Source organism: Mercenaria mercenaria, unplaced genomic scaffold (genome assembly GCF_021730395.1).
Source record: "Mercenaria mercenaria strain notata unplaced genomic scaffold, MADL_Memer_1 contig_3367, whole genome shotgun sequence".
NCBI classification, from domain to species: Eukaryota; Metazoa; Mollusca; class Bivalvia; order Venerida; family Veneridae; genus Mercenaria; species Mercenaria mercenaria.
Genome location: NW_026461496.1, coordinates 3,939 through 28,152, shown reverse-complemented (window position 1 = coordinate 28,152; position 24,214 = coordinate 3,939). Strand labels below are relative to the sequence as shown.

Below are 24,214 nucleotides of genomic sequence, written 5' to 3'. Positions count from 1 at the left end.
AACTTTAAAAAGGCTACGATTAAGGAATGATGATAACACAGCATAAAAGCTACGAGAAACGTGATAATTTTACCAATCATGGTTTGAAACTTCTTAAAAGACTTAGGGATAGTTAAGAGGTGACCAGGAGTATGGGATAAAGTTTCAAAGGGAAAGGAATCAGGCGTGAGCTTTTGTGAAAGATAAACTTGTTTTAAAGTTCTCCTCAGATGTGTTTCCACCACTGACCGTTCCAAGGCGGTGTCTCAATGTGTTACGTTAATTATACGTTTGTCTATATATGTTTGTATGCATGTATATTACGCATTTCGCTCTACAAACTCTTTTGAATGGTTTCTATTTTGGGAGTTGCGTCCTTCGTATGTGTTTTAACTTCTTTAGGATGTGCCAGTTATATTTTTAGTTTAGCTTATTGTTGGTTGTATTTAGCAAAGATTTATACAACTTCCGTTGTGAATTTCCATGTTTTGGTTTTATTCACTAAGAAAATGTCTACAAATACGTAATTACTAATGATTTGTTAATCAGCTATAGATCTATATGCTTTTCATATCATATCAATGGTCTGTAGTACTGTCTTGATGGAAATGAGTTATCAAGATTTATATGAAACCGCAGGCTGGGGCAGGGGTGGGGCGGGGGGAGTGGGAGGGGGATGTAAATAAAACAATTAAAGAAGGGTCTGCATAAGTAAGTGTCATTAACTAAAAATACTGCTGCAATATCTTGTTAATTCTTAAATAGATCTCCTCGGGCGGGGCGTATGTTCTCCGTGACTATTTGATAAACGACATTGTGTCTGAAATCATTAGTCCTCCACCTCTGATTCATGTGGGGAAGTTGGCAGTTACTTGCTGAGAACAGGTTTGTACTGGTACAGAATCTAGGAACACTGTTAGGTTAACTGCCCGCCGTTACATGACTGAAATACTGTAAACCCAAAACAAACAAACTATTTATTTACCCGCAATATTATTTTCAGTTATGTTTGGAGGTAAGCATTATATATACCATATGCGAACAGATGTAGATCAGATGTTGTTATTGAAACGCGGCTTTTGGTTGGTTGAAAAAAAGTGTAGAGAAAACCATAAGAATCAATTAGACGAAAACTGGTTGGGTAAAAAGGTTATGTTTACAATCTTAAAATGTGTGTCAAAATCAAGCAATACAGTGTTTTCTGTAAAATTTGGAATATTTTACGAGTGTCTAGCTGAATGCTTGACTTTTTAATACTCTCTTAAGAAAAGTAGGTGTCAGTGAGAATTTTGCCTCTAGATGCCATTCAGCTAAGGGGGTAGATTTGTCAGAAGAAAAATTGTAAGAAAATGGATAAGATAAGCCTATATAAATTGCTATTTTTATATGACTGAAGTGCTGTCTTACTGGAAGAATCACCTTTTAATGGTCATTTCTCAATTTTGGAGTATTTTACAGGGTCATTTCCTTAAATGGAAGTCTATGGAAGAAACAATAGCAGTGCCTGACCTTCTTATGCGGTGAATTGTACGGTACAGGTACGGTACGGGATTAAGAACAACGAGTAACCTCCCTTAGTATTAAATACGCCTTTTGTAAGAAAAAAAAGTGAGTTACTAGATCTACAAGATTTAGCTTACCAAAAGGTTCCTTCTAGCGCATATAGAATATTCTTTTTAAGGGATATTGTTTTAGCATAATGTTACAAATGTTTAATAATGCAATGAGAAAAATATGTGCTGTCATTATTGGTGCAAACTTAATTAATAACTAATTTAAGAATTAACAGTTTAATCATAACCCAAAATTGTTTTTTTAATAATATGAAAAAGGCAAAGCCTCTGAGCGAGCGTAGCTTAAACGGCAAAGAAACTATTCACTGCTTAAAACAATTCCAAGAACCTATTCACTTGAAAAGAAACAAAACTTTAGTGTCATTATACCTGGAACAGCGAATATCCCAGTTGCAAAATTTATGGAAAGCCGGTGTCACGGTGACGTCATTACCTGTTTGTGGCGTTCTTATAGTCTGGATTACCTGCCCCTTCACTGTCGATTAAAATACATAGTACGACGGGAACCAGACTAGCGTTCTTATGGCTTTATGCTTATTTATGACATTTTATCCCAATTTCTGGCCAATGCTTGATCTTTTAAAAGAAAATCATATTTTTTTCTACCAACTGGAAATCTTTCTTGCATTATTTCTGAGTTATGGATAATATTCAGCAATCAAATGAAGTTCTGTATTCACTGCCAACAAAGCATTTCCTGTGAGCACCTGTCCTCTAGGGACAAGCACTTTGTAAATAAAAGCAAAATTGAAATTATTTCCATAACATAACTTTTTTAAAAATAAAGACACCTAATGAACATAAAGATTGTAACTTAAATATAAAATTAAAAAAAAAAACAAGAACAATTTTCCCGACTTTGACGGAAGTAGAACAAAATGGTGGCACCCAAAATGGCGGCGCCCAGACGAGAGGAAATTTTTCAGCTACATCACTTTGCCACATTCGGCACACCTTTGTTATATACGCCTACACATTGCCGCAAGGCGAGCTACGCTCGCTATAAGCAAGTGCAGTACATATTCTGCTATTTGGAAGCATTTGTCTTGCAGTCTGTGTTCCGGATATTTTCATCACGCGACTACACCAGCGAGTACCTGCACTTAACACAAAGAAATTTAATACATGCATTTACGGTTCGAAAAACAAATCGGGAAGAGTAAAAAAGGTACGCAAAAGAAAGCACCTGCATATCCGAAACTTTAAACGTTTTTTTTTTATTCTATAGCAGAGGCCGAATATCGGCCTCGTCCCCCAGCCGAGGATTTCCCCCACACCCAAGGATTTCCCCTACCGCAGTCGAAATTCCCCTACGTCCGAAATTCCCCCCTCCAAAACCGTAAACAAAGCAATGGAGATTACTCCCAGCGATTTTCCCGACCGAATATCGGACCCGTTCACAATTGCAGACGGTCTTTCACAATTTTAAATGGGTGTGAAAACCTTTAGAAGTACATGTAGTATAAAAATGTTAGAAGAGCGTTCAGCGGACCCGAGGTTCCGGTTTTGACTAGCGAAAATCGATAAAAACTCGTATCTGACCCGCACATAATATGCCGTGGGCGTCTGCTTGTCTTGCGGTAATACTCTTTGATGCGTAACGAGTTCGAAAGCTCTGCCCCTTGTCAATCAAAATCCCAGTGAACTTCATACTGTTTGTCGACACCAGCGTAAGTATGACAGTAGGCGGAGCGTCGTATGTTAATTAGCTACTGACAGATGTCAATCACTCCACGCGCCGACTGACACGTGGTTATCATCAGTATGTAATATAGATGATTGATAAACAATGCAGCGTCAGATTATCGTGTTTGTACCTCTTGTTAATTAGCGGTAACAGCTTATGCTGTATTGTGTAAAATGTGTTGTTAATAAAAAGTAATTGTTTTATGTGCTTGGTTCGATTAAATAAGCCGGTCGGCCATTACGCAAATTTATTATCTTTGCTGAGGTATTTTGCTAGAGCAAAATAAAATATAAATGTTTTAAGTAATCAGATATTATAAGTATGGAATAGTTCTGGTGAAAAGATGAAATTTTATCAAGAATTTTTAATGTTTGCTTTCGTTTTTTTCATATTTGTCACACGTTTTCGCGATCGTGATTTTCGGACTTTTTTATCCTTTCTTACAAGATTTTCTAGTACAATTGAAATAAAAAGCCAACAAAAGTATGCATTTAATAATAATATGATGACTCTTGCAAAAGCAACTCTTATTTTAAAGCATTTTTTGTGAATAAAAGCATGTGACCTTTAAATATTCAATGATTTGAGCATTTCAACTCTCCCCACCCACCTTGTTACAATGATAAGTGAACATTAGTGCAAGTCCATTTATTGCTAAGTGACAGTGTGTATAGTTGCTAAAAGTTGCAAGAATATGTAATAAAAACATTGTTTAAAGTGTTTATTATGCATAATTGTAAATTCCCCCCTGAGTGGAAAAATCCCCCAAAACTGCTCATCGCGCACTATTTTCTTCCCCCAATGACAGGCTGGGGCCTCTTCCCCCAGTCGTAAAAAAAAACCTGAAAGCTAAAAAAATCACGTGACCAGGGACAATTTCATTACGTAAATTTTTTTTTGGCGGGAGTCTATTTTTAGTTTTTAGGTGATGCATGTTCAAATTCATTTCATTAATCTCGATTCTTTACTATAATATATTCAATTGAGGAGTTATGCACCTGTCAATATTTTGCCTGTCCGGGGGGGGGGGGGGGGGGGGGGGGCGGGCTAACCCAGGGGAATTTGACATTTCAAAAATTTTGTTGTCTAAATCCCCACCCTAGAGACAACCTTTTTTGTCTAACTCTAAATCCCACCCTAGAGCCTGGTTGGTACGTCAAATGTTTGTCAAATTCCCGCCTGTCGGGAATGGTCTTCTGTCTAAAGTCTCGTGTATACCCGCCGCTGCCCCGGGCGGGCAAAATATTGATAGGTGCGTTACATGATTTAAACTTTATTATTGTGTCTTGTTGTTCTGTTATTTTAGTAGTTGTATTGCACTATAAAGACTGAAATAAAGATTGATTATGCGTAAACACATATTGGGCTAGAGGCTATTTGTAATGAATATGCATGAGTCCAAGATGGCGGCCCTTGCATCCATTACATGCTCAGTCAAGTGTGACATGTTCACCATAAGTGTTCCTTCTCTTGAGAAGGAACAATAATGCAATATAAATTGACAGCAGAAACGGATTTTTGTACATTGATGAATTATTTTTACTGCCTGAGTAAATAACGGTGCACATAGAATTTAAACGCTGATCATCAAGTCTAGGTACATCACATAATTTTATTTTTTTTTGGTTTCTTCCACTCTAAATTTTCATCACTATAATTTCTTTCTCTTCATGATTTTGACGCGCAAAACGTCAGTGTTCCCGCAAGGGGTTTGACGTCTACGGAAGATAGATAGATGGATAAAAGTTTTACATTCTGGGGTGGTCTGACCCACAGGTGCCCGTCCAGTCCTCATATGGGTGCCGCCCCTCAAAAAAAACCCCACTGTTTTACGCCTAAAACGATAAAACAGATTTTTTTGAATTTTTTTTTCTTATATAGATTTATACTCTTATATAAGACTTATTAAGAGTACTGGTTGCCGACCCAGATTCGGACAATTTCACAACCTTTTCATCTGTCATATTTTGATTTTTAATTCAAGATTCATGAAATGATACCCAGGGTTCTAGCCAGGATTTTGTGAAGGCATGTTGCTGAAGGGTATTTTTGAAAGGAGCGAAGTCGACAAAGGGGTGGCTGCTGGGGGGGTTTGGGGGGGCCATCCCCCGAAAATTTTGTATTACTGCAACTCTTTTGGTGCATTCTGGTGCATTTCAGAGTGAAAAACACAGTGTTATTTTCAATGTTTAATAAGCATCATTTACATGCTCAACAAGAACAAATAGAGATAATGTGTCATAAAAAATTCCTCCAGAGTTCATTTGCTGAATGACAATGTAAAATTAACCATTTTAAGTTTCTGAAAATGTTCACTATTTATTTTACTTACAACAACACAGTTTTAGCACTGCACATTAAAGCTTCAGTCTTCTGTTCCTGTGGAATTTATTTGCTGAATGACAATGTAAACTTATCAATTTTGTGTACTTGGCGTTATTCCCCTTCTCCAAACTATTTAGAACATCCACTTCTTATGTCTTAGCTACATCAACTAAAGGTTTGTGTTTGATGGTGTGGGGAATTTCCTCCATCAAGGAAAGTAAAGCAGTGTCGTAGATGCTGTAATTGCCTCACGGTTCACATGTTTTCTTCCCTCACAAAACAAGCCTCGATCGCCCCACCTGTTTTTGCTTCTGCAACGTCAAATACCACTGCTTTCTTGTGCGAGTCTTGAGTCCTTATGATTTACTAAAGATGATCGCCTTATTGAAGTACACTTCTTTGGCCTTCTCTGGTGCTTTACACATACTGAACACAACATACCTTGGCCTGAAATAAAGAATTTAAAACAATTTTGTTTTTTGCATAGCCAAAGGGACCATCACTGCTATGGTAAGAGATCTAAATCATGTAAATACCTGAATCAAGTTCAGTTCTTCGGTGTCGCTAGACACAAGTTTGTTTGTTTATAAAAATAAACTGAACACGTCACTGAGGACCGAAAGAGGGTACGTAAATTTAACGTTTTCAGTGTGTTGCAGGACCCAGAAATCGGACAGTAGGAAAATACTAATTATCATCACTTCTGTTTGGCAGAATCACCTTTAGGTCGGTTTTAATGATAAAATGACATTTTAAGTATTGTTAACCTTGTTTACATTCAACTGTAAATGTTTGATGCTGCTGAGAGTTTGAAAAATCCAGCTGGCCTACATACGACACAAAATTTTAGGTAAAACAATTTGGTTTTAAACGCATTTAACTAATGGTATTAATGGGAAAGCATTGATACTTGTTTTATAACACGCAACTTTCTCGTCGGCATTTAGCAGATTGTAGATGAGTTCCCCTTAAATAATGTTGGGGCATCAAAACATGTATGCGCACTGAAAGCACATGCAGCTTCCCCCTGTGAGAGCTGTCACAACATTTCATGAACAAATGTAAAGATTCCATTTTTGAAAGTTTAACTTACTGATTTGCAATTGTTGCAGATGATGTTGCACATAATGCAAACGTCTATGTTCTTGTCAAGAAATTATCAAAAATTACGCCAAAATAAGCGTTTACATGACTGTTCGATTTTCTGGGTCGTCCAAAATTCTGGGTCGCCAAGCAGTATATATAGGAAAAAATTTTTTGGATTTTTTATTTTCGTTAAAACAGTGGTTTTTAACTTTTTTTGAGGGGGGCGGGGGAGGGGGCCACCTATATGGGCATCAAGACTGGACGGGCACCTGTGGTCTGACCCTGGGGCATGGATACAGGATTTGGTTTTAGAGGCCGCGTAAAATATTTGTAGTGTAGAGCAAGTCATAATTACTGGTCCAGAAACAACCTATTTTCCATGGGTTGGTTTATGTGTTACCTGGTTACAGAGGTTACATAGGTTACAGCAATATAGATCATAATCAAACTTCATGTTTAATCCTATTTTCAAAGGCTTGGTTTAAGTAACCTGGTTACAACTTACAGTGGTTACATAAGGTTACAGCAGGACCGTAGGAAGCCTTTTAAAACTGAGGGGCAGGATGGGGGGCACACATTTTAAAAATCAGCTAAAATTGACTCACTGTCAAAAAATTGCTAGTATGAATAACCATAATAGGTCAAATTTGTGGTTCCTAAGACCCTGTACAGCAACATATAGACAGAATTAAACTACTTTCAATGTGTAGGTACACTAATACACTGATTGAGATCATTATAAAATACCAGGATGTTAAATAAATACATCACCAATTAAAGTAGCAAAAAAATGTAATAAGTATTTTAATATAAGAGGAGATTGGATGATTACATTAACATGATTAAGTAAAAAAATGTCCTCAATAGTGAGAAAAACTAACCTGTAGCCCAAGTTACAAACACATATGCTTAAATTGGAAGTTAGGTTGTTTAGGACATATCTAGAGCAAGTAAGAGAAAATTTTTGTAAACAGTTGGTCCATCTGGTGCATTCTGGGTGTTCTGAGTTACTTTATTTCCTATTGACAAAGGACATGTTTTGTGACAAAGTCAACACAATTAAATAACTTGCAAAATTAATTATAGTCACGTTTTATGAATTGTCAGACTTATTCTCATGCAAGTATTTCAGAATTTCTTAGCCCGATTTCTGAGGACTTTTATGGGAAGGGTTTACCTAGGACTAACATAAAAATTGTAAAGAGCTTTATAGGAGCTCATGCAAAATTTGTCAGATTTTAAAAGTGCAAGCATAGTAAGTGAAAAAAAAAGCACATTTTTCACTCAGAACAAAAGATAAATTATCAATGCGAGTGTAGCGAGCGAGAAAAATGCAAATTTCGTATTCTTTAGTCAGAACAAAAGACAGATTATGTATGCAAGCATAGCAAGTGAGAAAAAATGTATATTTTGCACTTATTTTACCCAGAACATAAGACAAATTACTTATGTTGCGGCGCTTTTTGGGAGGGGGGGTGTGCATGTGCTGGGTGGCCCCCCCCCCCACACCGGCTCTTAATCTGCTAGTGTGGGGTGTAGTAAGCCCCATATATATAGACAAGGGCTCCAGCTGTCAAAATGGCATTTTTGGTATATGGTCATTATCATCTGCTGTAAAAGTCTAACTTGTTACTTTAAAATACCAGCTGATGCCCTCACACTGATTAAACATAAATATCCACACAAAAAAAACATTCTCATTTTTTGCTGTCACGTTTTTGCACAGTTAGCTGTGAAACTCGTACTATTTCATCACAAACATGCAGTCTAACAAGATCGTATTCACCGTACAATCATGGAAAATCACCAATAAAACTCATGTATGGCAAGCGAACAAAAGAAAATGAATGATGCTCCTTAAAATAGTCAAAATATATCTCACAAACCTTGGTATTGAACCACAAGCGGGTCCTGCAATGTTATATGTACAGTACTAGTACAGTACTGCTATATATACAATACAAGTACCAAAGGGCTCATCCCTAATATGAGTAAGTATTCAGAAAGGTTCATGTATTTCCCGATTCCGTGAATGGAACATGATTCGTTCGAAATAATATAGGCTCAACTGAAGACTGGTAAAAATCACCGATCGATAATAAATGCCCAAATTATTACAGAATATGAAATGTGTATTAAAATTGCAGTTAAATATCTAAGAAAATACTATTAATTAACATTTTGCTGAATTCATAATTTTTAAGCTAAAATGCTTTTCTAAATTTGAATGTATTGATACTTTTTTTGCACATGACCCATGTAACGCCTGACTTAAACACTTACCAAACCGCTCTATGTGGCTGACAATTACGCCGGGAATTCGGTGATGGAAATGAAATTATCGTGTCCCCGGACTGGATCTGCGTTTTAGACCGTACCAAACAATCGGCAAGTGCACAATGAAATAAACAAAGATTTAGCAGTAGAAACGTAGGAGTTCCAATCTCTGCATGTAATATGTACCCCCAACAAGTGACTTTTATGCGTGCATTTGATATTTTCTGCGTGATTCACATACTGCAGTGCGTGAATGGGCATGCTGTAGTATTTTCTATATGTACAATACAAGTACTTGCTACATGTATAATATTAGTACTTGCTATCTGTACAATACAAGTACTTTCTATATGTACAATACAAGTACTTGCTACATGTATAATATTAGTACTTCCTCATGTATAATATTAGTACTTGCTATCTGTACAATACAAGTACTTTCTATATGTACAATACAAGTACTTGCTACATGTATAATATTAGTACTTGCTATCTGTACAATACAAGTACTTGCTACATGTATAATATTAGTACTTGCTACATGTACAATACTTGTACTTGCTATATGTACAATACTAGTACTTGCTATATGTACAATACTAAGTACTTGCTACACAATACTAGTAATTATAAGTTCAATACTAATAATTGATACATGTACAGTTCTAGCACCTGCTTTATATGTTTAAAAGTGGATTAGAAATTTATTATTTGCAAGTATTAGACATATTATTATAAATTTTATTTTTCAGGAATTTAACAAGATTGCAGAAGAAATGGGAGAAAATACTGTTAAGGAGTTCATTTTCAAGTGTGGTATATGCCAGCAAGGTTATGGAGATATTTTCTTGTATTTTAAACACTTTTCAGAACATAAACAAGTGACATTTCAAGAGTGTTTCCATCTCTGTGAGACCAGTAATAAATGGAAACACAGTCTGGATTATTGTATGCACTGTCTGGAGTTGACTGATACAGAGTCGTTCACATGCCAGGTGTGTTTGAAATCATTCAAGACAATGTGTATGTTGCATAGACATATTGTGGATAACCATTCAAAAGTCATCTCTTATGATATTGATATAGTGGCAAGAAGAGTCAGGGCAGATTCGGAAGATGGGTCTGGAGATTTAGCAGAAGAGATATCTGAAACAGCGACAGATGAAGTTAAACAAGAGATAGGTGTTGTTCCATTTGTATGCTATTTTTGCAACAGTGGCCATACAAGGGTTGTTGATCTTTTAAAACATTTACAAACTCATGGTAGATTTAAGTTCAACAAATGTTTCCATCTATGTGACATTGAGGAATTAGATGAGCAAATTAAAGAAACAAACAAAATAGACAAGTTTTTATGCCATACATGTGGTACATTTTTTCAGAGTATGTGCCTTGTTTTCAAACACTTGTCTTGTAAAAAGTTGTGTAAGTCATATACAGTTTCACTTCGTGATAAAACTATCTATGTAGGTTCTCAACAGTGTTTGGATGTAAAAAGTAAAGTCGTGGAAAACAAATTACCGCCCGAAGAAAGGCTGAAGGAAACTAGAAAAGAGTTTCAAGAGAAAAGAACGTGTTTTGTTCTATTAGAAGACTGTGCAGGTTTAATCACAAAGTCTGGCATAGAAAAAGTTCCTTCAACTTCTCCGATACCATTAAGTGAACAAGAAGCTCGGGAGCATTCATCACATGATAGACTGTCTTCGGTATTAGAAGATGGATTCTCCAAAAGCGTTACCGATGATAAAGGATTTGAGGGTACGAAAGAGCAGTATAAATCTGATTCTAAAAGACTCATAGTGAACTTTAGTTCAGAAATGAGCACTGATGATGGAAATGAAGAAGGATCAAAGAATGGAAGTTCTGGCAAGGGAGAACAAATAGAATCTGAGTGTCATGAAAATACAAGTAAATTACAAAGACAAGCTACACTTGGAAGGCCACGAAAAAACTTTTTCAAATCATCATTTGTACGGAAAATGCAGTACTATGAACGGAAAAAGAAGCTTCTGAGTCAGCCGACTATATGTCAGCTTTGTGGTATAAAATTAAAAAAGATGTGTATTAAGGTATGTATATATTTATGTTTGAGATATAATAGTGTTATTATTTATATAACAGAACCTTGATCTGCTATATTTTATATGGCTTGAGTGGAGTTTACTAGGCCTGGATATAAATTATAAAGAGGGGCCTGTGCTGAATGTGGATCAATGTGCTGTTTTATTATTTACCTTTATCTATTTCCAGTGTTTATATCAGTGAAAATGGACTATGACTTAACCCTTACCTTGCTAAATTTCTATAATGAACTTGTCCATCTTTCAATTTGGACAGTACCATTAGCTGTTAAAAGGGATGCTTACCCAAAGATACTGAGTGGCGAACAGTGCAGATCCTGATCAGACTGCATGGATGTGCAGTCTGATCATGATCGACACTGGTCGCAGAGACAGAATCAGTTGTGTTTAGCGCTTTAAGGGTTACCAATGCTTGACATATATTTGATAGCATACCTAAAGCAAATAATCCCTTGGTTTGAAAAATACAGTTTGTAGTTCAGGCAGGGATTCCATTGGTATATATCATAACGCTTTTTATCATTCATACGTAACCCCAGCAGAAAAGGAATATTTTTACCTATTAATTATTACTGAGATGTCTGTATAGCAATGATGAGCAATGTTATATACCTGAAAATCACTTTTTTGTGGATGCCCATCTAAATATATACAAATGATACAGAAAAAATCTGATTCTTGTCTTAATATAATGTATGATGTTTGCTTTTTGAATTATTTGTAAATGTTTAATATTGTAGAGATTAAAACCAACTGACTTTAAGGCAGTTTTATGTAAACAAGATGTCATTTGTAAATGTTATATTGTAGAGACACATGAAACTTGTGCATTCTGACACTGGGCCTGCAACATGTGAAAAATGTGGAAAAGTATTTTCCTGTAAATGTAAGTATACTGTATTCCAATTATTCATCATTTGAACTGGCTGTTTCTCCTTTATTGCTCTATGCAAAACTTCGAAACCTTTCAAACCACTGCCCTGATTACAAAATGTTTAGGTAGCAATTTTCCTTGAGTTACCCTCTGACAAATTCCTTTCAGCCATTTTGATTATTTTATAAACATGACTGCCAGGGGTGGGGCTAGTTTTCTCTGTGAACTTTAAAAGACTTCTCAGAAACTGCTGGCTTAGAGTTGTACTGTATTGTATTTATAGATTACTGTGAGAGGCATATCAGCTACATCCACTCGAATAAAGTGTATGTTTGTGATGAGTGTGGAAAAACATTTAAGGAATTTCTGTGGCTTATTATAAATCTGTTCATACTATAATAATCTGTTACTGGTTGTTGATTCAGATAGGAATAATCAGTTCAAGGTTAATTCTTTTGAAGGAACGAGGCTCTGCCGAGTATTCACATCTGCATCTACAACCTGTGGTAGATTATCTTTATCGGTAACATATTTTACCAAAATATAGAATATATAAAAGAAATTCTTTTTCTATAGCACTTTATCTTATACAGTCTAGTGTTTTTAAACGAAGTATAGGAAATTAACATGTATTAAACAGAAATTACGTTGTGACATTTCAGTGATGCAAAACAACAAAATTTCAGTTTAGTTACATTAGCTGTAGCGTGACATTATGTTGTTTCCATACTGAAACATAAAGCAACTTAGTTTTAATCTGGAAAAATACTAATGAAGATCAACAATCAGTATCTTTTGCTTTTAGCTCAACCATACAAAGTACATGTATATGGAGACCTATCCTAATCGCCCTTGTGCCGGCTTCCTTGGTTAATGCTTTGATGCAGTTTCTCTTTTTAGCTCACCTGAGCCAAAGGCTCAAGGTGAGCTTATGTGATTGTATGATGTCCCCCTGTCATCCATCCATCCGTGTAGTGCAATTTCTCCACAGACAAAGAAGAGAACTCATTTACAGGGCCTTTACGTTTATTTCTTTGAAAAAATAATCAACTTTTTTGAAACTCCCAAGTTGCAGCATTTCTTGTAACTGATGAATTATGCAGTTTGAAAGTAATTAATACATTATTATAAAGTTTAAAAGATGTTCCGTCTTCAGTATATCTAATTATTAGCATTGATGATTATGTTGTCAGAGTTATCTGTCCAGCTGGCTTATGTAAGGTCAGTGGTTCTACCCAGGTGCCCGCTCGTGATGAAATGCACGGAGGGGCATTTTGGATTTTCCTCCGCCATCAAAGCTAGAAAGTCGCCATATGACCCTTGATTGTGTCGGTGCGACGTTAAACCGAACAAAATAAATAATTTACATTGGTGTCACTGCAAAAGTTAAGGCAAATTTTAAAATTTACATTACAAAATGATCAATTTTGTTTGTTTTAAAGGTGAAGGTTTATTTAAAGAATCATAAGGAATCCCATAACAAGGAGAGAATATACAAGTGTGAAGAATGTGAAAAGACGTTTTATACAAAGGCATCTCTACGTGCACACTGGCTGAGAAAAAGTTTGTAACTATATGATTTATTCATTTCTCTGTTAATAGTCCAAAACACTGGAGTTATAATTGACAAACAAGGAGATAAGATTGTGTGGTTAAACCTTTAGCCTACCAAATTTCTACAATGGACTTGCCCATCATTCTATTTTTTGCAATACCATTTATTATTTGAAGGGGTGTTCACTGAAAATTTACTGATTGAATAGCGAACAGTGCAGACCATGATAAGCCTGTATGAATGTGCAGGCTGATCTTGGTCTGCACTGGTGGCAGAGGCACTAATATGTTCGCATATTTTTACAATTAATGAAATACCTGACAACTAATTAAATTATTGATCATCAGTTTTCACCATTGACCGGAAAGTCATTCAGTTAGATTACTATAAAAGCAAATATTTTCGCTGGGTCAGAATTTCGCAAATTTAAAATTTTGATTATTTTTTATGCCCCTGAAGGGAGGCATATAGTTTTTGAACCGTCTGTCGGTCTGTCAGTCTGTCCGCAATTTTCATGTCCAGTCCATATCTTTGTCATCGATGGATGGATTTTCAAATAACTTGGCATGAATGTGTACCACAGTAAGACGACGTGTCACGCGCAAGACCCAGGTCCGTAGCTCAAAGGTCAAGGTCACAGACGTTAAAGGTCATTTTTCATGATAGTGCATTTGTGTCCGGTCCATATCTTTGTCATCGATGGATGGATTTTCAAATAACTTGGCATGAATGTGTACCACAGTAAGACGACGTGATGCGCGCAAGACCCAGGTCCGTAGCTCAAAGGTCAAGGTCACACTTAGACGTTAAAGGTCATTTTTCATGATAGTGCATTCGTGTCCGGTCTATATCTTTGTCATCCATGGTTGGTTTTTTAAATAACTTGGCATGAATGTGTACCACAGTAAGACGACGTGTCGCGCGCAAGACCCAGGTCTGTAGCTCAAAGGTTAAGGTCACACATAGACGTTAAAGGTCATATTTCATGATAGTGCATTGATGGGCGTGTCCGGTCCATATCTTTGTCATTCATGCATGGATTTTAAAATTAGTGGGCATGAATGTGTACCACAGTAAGACGACGTGTCGCGCTCAAGTCCCAGGTCCGTAGGTCAAAGGTCCTAAACTCTAACATCGGCCAAAACTATTCATTCAAAGTGCCATCGGGGGCATGTGTCATCCTATGGAGACAGCTCTTGTTTGAGGTTTACTATTCAGTTTGGTAAAATTGCAAAAGTGGTATTCTACTTGAATTGGAATTATACTAATGGTGAATATTTACCTGAGGATTAATTTTCGCAGGATGTATAACCTCGCGAAAAAATATAGTGAAAATTAAACCTAGTAAACATTTCTGCTTTTACAGTATACAATGATTTCTTTTAAAATTAAACATCAGCAGGGACAGAGAAGTCTCATGAACAATACAGTTACTGAAATAAACAGTCTTAATAAATGATTTAATAATCAGAAGCTGTTATAGAAATTAGAACATAACAGAATCCAATATGTTTGTTTGGCTTGGGTTTAAGTTTAACACAGTTTTTCAACATTATTTCAGTTATGTAACAGCGGACAGTTGTGTTAACTTAACCACTGTTCATTGATTCCAGTGCAAACCTGAGGGATCGAACTCACGACCCTGCGATCCATAGATCTTCTCTTTCCCTATTGAACTAGATGGTCGGATTTATAATATTTGAGAATACATTGGTCACTTTTCATTATTTGAATAGAAACAATACATAATAAGGAAGTTTTCCATGTACAATGCATGTAACTGAAATGCAATTTATAAAGTGTTAATTTATATCACTTAATACCTGAATATATTTTTTGCTGTTTTAACTAGAAAAGGTACGAGACCATCAGTGCCCTCATTGTGAAAAAATGTTTGATAAACGAGGACTTAGGAATCACATACGTGATGTACATGCAGATTCAAGCAAATGGATTTGTACATTTTCTGGATGTGAAAAGAGGTTCAAATCTAGACGTTTCTTGCGGAGACATATCGTACGTCATCAAGGTAAGCTATTGAAAGTGAGGATCAATATTAAGTCAATATTAACTTATGGTTATGCTAAACCAACCCATTAAGCCAGATCATATATACAAGGAAAAGGGTTCTTAATGACTGACAGAAGACAAAGTTCACTGGCATTCCCTTTTGAATTGTTCTGGTTAGTTTTCAGTTACTAGAGGGGAACAGGTAACTTACAAGCAGGGGTTGGATTAACTGTCCTGTTTGATTGAAATAAGAAATGGTTTATGTTTTTCTTTCGGTATAATAATAATAATTATTACATACTCGTTTCTATTCCCCGTTAAGTTACACTGGTACCGGAAACGTCAAGGTTTTTCCATACACTTGACGCCTGAATTTCATACCGGGTGCGTGATGTAATTCAGTGTGTGTTTTTGCACTATTTTTTTCTAATTATTCAGTATTGTCAATCCTATTCAAGCTATTGAACATATTTATGATATTCACATTATATTCTTACGTGTAGATGCGTATGTAATAAAAGGTTATTATCTTTGCATTGAAAAATATGTACTCGTTCTTCAGCGGAAGAATATTGCGCTCCTAACATCGCGCAATATTTCCGCTGAAGAACTTGTGCATATTTTCTGATACAAAGCTAATAATTAACCTATAATAATAATATTAATCACTTCTCAAGTCAAAATGCAATGGAATCATTGGAAACTTCTTTCACTGATATTTAGTGGAAAAGAAACTCAAAATCAAGTAGAAACTAACATTAATATTTTGCACCAACGTGCTTTTTGACAGCTCAATTACATGTATTTAACCAAATTCTACCTTTCACTCTGAATATATTATCATATTCATTCTTCTGATGTTTTGCCTGTGGCACATAAAGCTTAAAGATAGAATTCTAGGTTTCCTTCATTAAACATCTTAGAATAGGGAAATAGATTTTAGTTTTGTGTGCTTTGTTGGTAGATAAAAAACGGTTTTGTGTTCAGATGCGTAGTAATCTTATCTCAAAGACTGAAGGCCTGAGTGATTAATTACAACGCATCTGAATGAAAAAAAATGTTTTATTTGCCAATAAAGCATGCAAAACTTAAATCTATTTCCATTCTAACATGTTGGAACTACAGCGGAAAGGGATACATATCTAGAATTCTTTTTTAGGTGTAAATGGATGGAGTAAACTGGAATAGCCAAAAGTAGGTCATTTTGTGAAATGTGTTCAAATCGACAAGACAATACATGGTGAAATCCTCTGTGTATTAAAGAAAATCTTAGAAGTGTTAAAATTGGAAATCTGATTTGTTCCCACTTTAATTTAGAAAGGAAGTTTAACGCCCATTCTCAACACATTTTGAATATAACATATTCCTGACCCCATTGAGGAAAAGTTGGTATACTTTTGCTCATTGTTATTTGGTCTGTTTGACACTATTCAATAGAGCATTCAGTTTCGATCAATAAGTAGTGAATGCTTGGTCTGCAAAAATGGTAAAAACTCATAGGATGATTGCGTGTGATAAGTATTTATCCGGTTTCTTGTTTGCAGAGGTTAAACCAGAAGTTTGTGACTTTTGTGGAGTGTCCTTTGCCCAGAGAGGTGAGCTTAAATCACATTTCAGGAGGATACATGGCATACAGGAGTTAACAAAAAAGAAAATTGAAGGTAATTTATTTTTAGCTCACCTGAGCCAAAGGCTCATGGTGAGCTATTGTGACCGCTCAATGTCCGGCGTGCGTCGTCCGTCCGTCAACATTTCCTAAAAAAATCATCTTCTTGAAAACCACTGGGCAGAATTACACCAAACTTCACAGGAATGATCCTTGGGAGGTCCCCTTTCAAAATTGTTCGAAGAATTGAATTCCATGCAGAATCTGGTTGCCATGGCAACCGAAAGGAAATTTTTTAAATATCTTCTTGTCCAAAACCACAGGTATGTTTGGTATGTAGCATCATCTAGTGGTCCTCTACCAAGATTTTTCAATTATCCCCCTAGGGTCAAATATGGCCCCGCCCCGGGGGTCACAAGTTTTACATAGACTTATATAGGAAAAAAAGTTTAAAAATCTTCTTGTCTGAAACCACAGCTCTTAGACCTTTGATATTTGGTTTGTAGCATTGTCTTATGGTCCTCAACCAAAATTGTTCAAATTGTACCCCTGGGGTGAAAAGCGGCCCTGCCCTGGGGGTCCCAAGTTTTATATAGACTTATATAGGAAAAAGTTTTAAAAATCTTCTTGTCAGAAACCATACCACCTAGGCTTTTGATATTTGGTATGATGCATTGTCTAGTAGTCCTCTACCAAAATTATTCAAATTATGCCTCTGGGGTTAAGAGAGGCCCCGCCCTGGGGTCACTTAGTTATTATGTGAGTTATATAGGAAAAATACTTAAAAAATAATCCGATCCTATTTCCAAGACTATTTAATTATAATTACCGGTACTTGATGACCCCAAGTAATATGATGTCACTTGATTGTGACCTTGACCTACTGACCTACTTTCTTGTTTTTTAAGATACAGCCTTGAAATATTGATGACTTACACAGTTTTGCACACAAATCGTAAAACTGAATTTCAATGACCATGAATGTGACCTACTGACTTTCTTAATATTTTATCATCAGTTTGACATTTGAAACATGTAGCTCATATTACTCAGGTGAGCGATCCAGGGTCATCCTGACCCTCTTGTTATTAGATGTGATTCAGGTAATGCATTATTTGAACAAATGTTTTGTATGAGAACAAGTTGAATAAGTCATTTTGCTCACCTGAGCACAGGTGCTCAAGGTGAGCTATTGTTGCCGATCATTGTCCAGTGTTCATTGTGCGCCATGCATTAACATTTGCCTTGATAATACTCAAGAGGCCATAGTTGTAACCCAATCTTAATGAAATTTTTTTTTTATATTTGTCAAAAGTAGGCTACAGCATATAGCATATAGTATATGAAATATTCTATAAGTAGGTGATTACATACTGAGTTATTTGAAAAAATTGTATTATCTAAAACTTGTATAAAGCCCTGACCCTTGCCATGTTACATTTCTTTAAAGAATTTGTCTGTCCTTCAATTCGGACAGTAGTACCGAGAGATTAAAAATGTTTACCAGAAGAAACTGACCAATAGGCGAAAAACAGTGCAGATCTTGATCAGACTGCACTGCTGTGCAGGCCAATCAAGATCAACACTGGTCTCAAAGGCAGAGTCAATTGTGTTAAACAAAACAAGGGTCAAAGCAATACCATAGTATAATAAATACTATTGTGCTAAATAAAGGGAAATAATTCCTACAAGCATAATAAGCTAATCAAAAACACAGTTATTCATCTTTCTTGTTCGTAATACCTACTTCTTATAACCTTAATAAAGAATAAAAATAAAAGATACCAGATTGGCATGAGAGGCTATGCAATAAAGCTTGAGAAAAAAAAAGGTGGAGTGTGGGGGGGGGGGAAGAAGGGACAGAAACAAAATAGGGGTTGGTTGTGCAGCACTGGGGATATTCAGAAACAAGCTGTACAAAAGACAGATTAGCAAAGATAAACAATCACTCCATTTCACATTGAATTTGTTTAATTTGTTTTATTTTTTAGCGTTAAAATGTTCAAGTTTCAAAAGCATTTCCATTTGTGTTTTGAACAATTGAAAGCTTGGAAATATGTTTCTAGTTCGACATTGATATAAAATAAATTTCGCATTTAGTAAATATATTCATTAATGCAATGCTAAATTTTTCATTACCTAGAATAATATCTGCCTTTGACCATTCAGTGGAAATATTCGGATAAGTTTCGTTTATCATCTTAATGAAACTTGGTTAAAATGTTTGTCTTGATGAAATTTCAAAATAATTTTGTATATAATTTCCATGTGTGACCTTCTAGGCCCATACCGAAATAGTTTACTCAGGTGAGCTATCAAGGACCATCATTGCTCTCATGCTTTTTTAGCTCACCAGAGCCAAAGGCTCAGGGTGAGCTATTAGGATCACTCACCGTCCGTCGTCCGTTGTCCGTAAACTTTTACTTCAAACGACATCTCCTCATAAACCGCTAGGCAAATTTCATTCAAACTTCACAGGAATGTTCCTTGGGTGAAGCTCTACAAAAAATATTCAAAGAATTGAATTCCATGCAGAACTCTGGTTGCCATGGCAACCGAAAGGAAAAACTTTAAAAATCTTCTTCTCAAAAACCAGAAGCCCTAGAGCTTAGATATTTGTTGTGAAGCATTGCATAGTGGACCTCTACCAAATTTGTTCAAATCATGACCCCGGGGTCAAAATTGACCCCGCCCCAGGGGTCACTTGATTTTACATAGAAAAATTTTAAAAAATCTTCTTCTCGAAAACCAGAAGCCCTAGACCTTAGATATTTGACGTGTAGCATTGCCTAATGGACCTCTACTAGATTTTTTTAAATCATAACCCCAGGGTCAAAATTGACCCCTCCCCAGGGGTCACTTGATTTTACATAGGAAAATCTTCCAAAAATTTCTAAAAATGAAGCAGAAGGTCTAGATCTTAGATATTTCACATGTAGCATTGCCTAATGGACCTCTACTAGATTTTTTTAAATCATGACCCCGGGGTCAAAATTGACCCCTCCCCAGGGGTCACTTGATTTTACATAGGAAAATCTTCCAAAAATTTCTAAAAATAAAGCAGAAGGTCTAGATCTTAGATATTTCACATGTAGCATTGCCTAGTGGACCTCTACAAAATTTGTTCAAATCAGACCCCCGGGGTCAAAATTGACCCCGCCCGAGGGGTCACTTGATTTTACATAGGAAAACTTTAAAAAATCTTCTTCTCAAAAAGCAGAAGCCCTAGAGCTTAGATATTTGATATGTAGCATTGCCTAGTGGACCTCTACTAAAGTTGTTCAAATCATGACCCCCGGGGTCAAAATTGACCCCCCCTAGGGGTCACTTGATTTTACATATGAAAATCTTCAAAAATTTTCTTAAAATAAACCAGAAGGCCTAGAGCTTAGATATTTCACATGTAGCATTGCCTAGTGGACCTCTAAAACATTTATTCAAATCATGACCTCAGGGTCAAAATTGACCCCGCCCTAGGGGTCACTTGATTTTACATATGAAAATCTTCAAAAATTTTCTTAAAATAAACCAGAAGGCCTAGAGCTTAGATATTTCACATGTAGCATTGCCTAGTGGACCTCTAAAACATTTATTCAAATCCTGACCCCAGGGTCAAAATTGACCCCGCCCCAGGGGTCACTTGATTTTACATAGGAAAATCTTCAAAAAATTTCTAAAAATAAACCAGAAGGCCTAGATCTTAGATATTTGACATGTAGCATTGCCTAGTAGACCTCTACAAAATTTCTTCAAATCATGACCCCCGGGGTAAAATTGGCCCAGCCCCAGGGGTTACTTGATTGTACATCGGAAAATTTTCCAAAAAATTTCTAAAAATCATCAGTTTGAATTTTGAAACATATTACTCTGGTGAGCGATCCAGGGTCATCATGACCCTCTTGTTATAGAGTTATGGCCCTTTTTGGACTTTGAAATGTTACAACTGATTGTGTACTCAACACTAGAAATTTTGAACATATAGTTGAACTGTTTACCATGCTGTTACTAAATTTTAATTTGTTATGAATTGTTATTACATAATTCTTGCTATCCTTACTTTCTGCGAAACTTGTTTGACATGGAAGTTGTCAAATAGTCATGTTATATTTTGACAATCTATCTTGCTTCGATTCATATCAGATGCGTTATTTGACAGACTTAATCACTTGCTGAATGCATGAATATAATATCATGATTATATCAAGTGCGTTATAAGGTTAAACTTTTTTATATTTTAGATACTGATCGTGATGAACGTCAAAAACGTTTTGTGTCCATCGACGTGGATCCAGAGATGTTTGGTGAGGAAGGATTGAAAACTATCAGGATGTAAAGTGTTTAAGGATTGTTCTATTGGGAAAAGCAAGTGTGTTTGGTTAACTACACTATCATTAAAAAGGATGAAATGACAACAAAGTATTTTACAGACAAAAATGGAATATACTGCAAAAAAACTGTAATTGATTAAACGCAGTTTAAATAGTACAGATGTACCATTAACAAGAAAAAAGCCCAAAGATTTATTTCAATTGTTATATGCCCCCTAACATGCCCTTCTGTGGGGAAGTAATTGTAAATAACAATTATAAATAAGAAAGTGATTTAGTGCGTTCCGAGAATATTTATTAGATCCATAAAAACTCTTGCATTGTGAGTTAAATCATTAGAAATAGGCAGAAAGGGCAGTTTCCAAGAATGTAGTCCCCGCAAATCAAAACATAGTTTATTATAGATATGTGCTTGGAAGACATGCTCCCAAAACATAGCTAAGAACAAAGATTTGTAGGAACACATTGTGATACAGCCTGGGAAAGGTCGGTGGCAAAGAACCCAATGAATGGTATTCTCATTTGGAAGACTAGTGTTTTAGCTATCGGGTCGGATTGTTTACTTGAATATAAGTGAGAAATGCTGTTGAAAAACGGCGTTAAACCCAAAACAAACGAACAAACAAAACTAGTAAGGTTAACTACCCGTCGTTATATGACCGAAATACTGTTGAAAACGGGCGTTAAACCCAAAACATAAACATTTTTGTAAGGCTTAATGGTTAACCACATCAGCAGCAAACTTTGCATATTTTTCGTCTAAACATACTTATGGTAGATCTCCATAAAAGCATGCTGAAAGATATGCACTAATGTACGCATAATGTCAGAATGTTTGAACATTCTAGTCTAGATTACTGCCTAGCAGGTAGTGCAAAAGAGACTGACTGTTTTGAATATCTAAACCCCGTTCTTTTAAGAATCTCTGATGAATTTAGTAAAGTTCTGTTTTAATTTGGCGTTCAGTTTCTACGATGGTTCGGATGTCTTTGCATTAGGGTTGCAGGTTTTCAGAGTATTATACGTATATAGATGTGTATAATGAAATACAACATAAGGTTATTCCTACTCCGCGGAAAGCCAGTTTAGTACATGTACCAGTTTACAAGACTTGCCAATTGATCAGCTGAATAGCGAACAGTGCAGACCATGATCAGACTGCACGGATGTGCAGGCTAATCTTGGTCTGCAGTGGTCGCAAAGGCAGAACCAATTGAGCCCAGCATGGTAAGGGTTAAAAGTTATTACATCAACGGTATTTCAGTAATACATTGATTGTTCTACACCATTTATTATAAACAAAAATGTTATGTCCTCATAAACATCATGCAGGGACCTAATTATACAGTGCTTTATATAGGTAAATTGTTAAAATTTGAACAAGTTTCAAATTCGTTTTCATTGATATCTGTAATCCCAGTACAAACCCTATATTTTGACTGTTTTGGCAAGTACTGTGATTTAATGCTTTGTATCTATCTATCTTACTTATAAAATCCGCCATCACCTGTTTTTTTTATCTTAAACAATACCAAAAAGCGTTACGTTTCTTTTTTATTCGTGAGAAACCTTTCATGAAAAAATATTTCAGCACATAAAGGCCCAAAAAATGCGCCAAGATGTTTTCAGATGAAAACTATTATTCTAAAACTATTTTTGTTGCGCCTTAGTTGGCATGTATATTATTCTGCTTCCTTGCCAATAAAACAGTTTGCAAAGTTTCTTTATTCTCGAAATGATTGCCATCAAACTACCCCTGTCCGTAATATTAATACAGGCATTATCACATATTAAAGAGAGAAAACACTTGACGGTCTTACGTTACAATATTTCAATGTGCCGTCTACGTAATGTGCGTTGCATGAGTAAAGATGAAGACCCAGTCACTAATTCAGGAGACATATAGTGCGCTGTATCGGAAATTTATTATTCCATTATGCAGAAATAAGTATACAAATAAGAAAAGCAACGCATGTAGAACGAACGCAGCCGCCCAAATCGGAATCAAACCTTGCAACAGCGAATGTATAAATGTGTCGTCATCTATATAAAGTTGCTTCGGAACCGATCAGTGGTGTAAACACCACTAAGAAGCCTACATCAAATACTGGAAATGTGCCATCTTACTCCTAATTCTTCTTTCAACCTGAAAAGTACACTGTTTAAGTGAGTTGTCTTGTCGTTCAAAGCATATGCCATAGTTTTGAACATACATTTTGAATTGATAATACTTGCCACATAGCTGGTAAAGACATGCATTCGTTTAATTCAAATACAACGTACACTGCCCGCCTGCTTAGCTAGCTCAATAGGGAGAGCGCTGGTCTACAGATTACGGGGTCATGAGTTCGATCCCCGGGCGGGCCAAATGTTCTCCGTGACGATTTGATAAAAGAGTTTGTGTCAGAAATCATTCGTCCTCCACCTCTGATAATTTATGTGGGGAAGTTGACAGTTACTTGCGGAAAACGAGTTTGTACTGGTACAGAATCCAGGAACACTGGTTAGGTTAACTGCCCGCCGTTATAGGACTGAAATACTGCCGGTTGAAAAACGGCGTTAAACCCAAAACAAACAAAGCGTACTGTTGGTTTAGGTCAAAATGGCATGTGACACCTAATTTACCTGATACGGCCACTAAATCTGCGGAAAACAAAGCTTGTTGTAGAGGCATTTCTTACGCAAGATGATGAGCAATATACTGAAGTAATCTGAGATTTTGAGTGATCCAAAAATAGAGCATATAAGAAAATTGCCGGGGAACAAGTGGATTGCTCGAGTGAGCCCGCCGCAAAGACAATTGTGTCGTATTTACAGAAGGTTCTCGCAGAG

General features: G+C 36.1%; 1 protein-coding gene across 2 annotated transcripts; it reads left to right on the top strand.

The window, feature by feature from the left end:
* The first annotated feature begins 659 nt into the window (after window positions 1-659).
* LOC123531135 (zinc finger protein 99-like) lies at window positions 660-23,129 on the top strand. Of its 2 annotated transcripts, XR_008369221.1 has the most exons (7): window positions 660-1,625; window positions 9,681-10,997; window positions 11,820-11,895; window positions 13,326-13,446; window positions 15,291-15,467; window positions 16,993-17,109; window positions 21,293-23,129. XR_008369221.1 is itself a non-coding variant. In XM_053534097.1 (4 exons), the coding sequence occupies exons 2-4, from the start codon at window positions 9,705-9,707 to the stop codon at window positions 12,280-12,282; spliced, it is 1,485 nt and encodes a 494-aa protein (XP_053390072.1). In that variant the 5' UTR covers window positions 660-1,625; window positions 9,681-9,704; the 3' UTR covers window positions 12,283-12,386. The 2 variants fall into 2 exon arrangements, 1 of the variants encoding a protein (XP_053390072.1); XM_053534097.1 differs by lacking the exons at window positions 13,326-13,446; window positions 15,291-15,467; window positions 16,993-17,109; window positions 21,293-23,129 and adding an exon at window positions 12,167-12,386.
* Window positions 23,130-24,214: the final 1,085 nt, after the last annotated feature.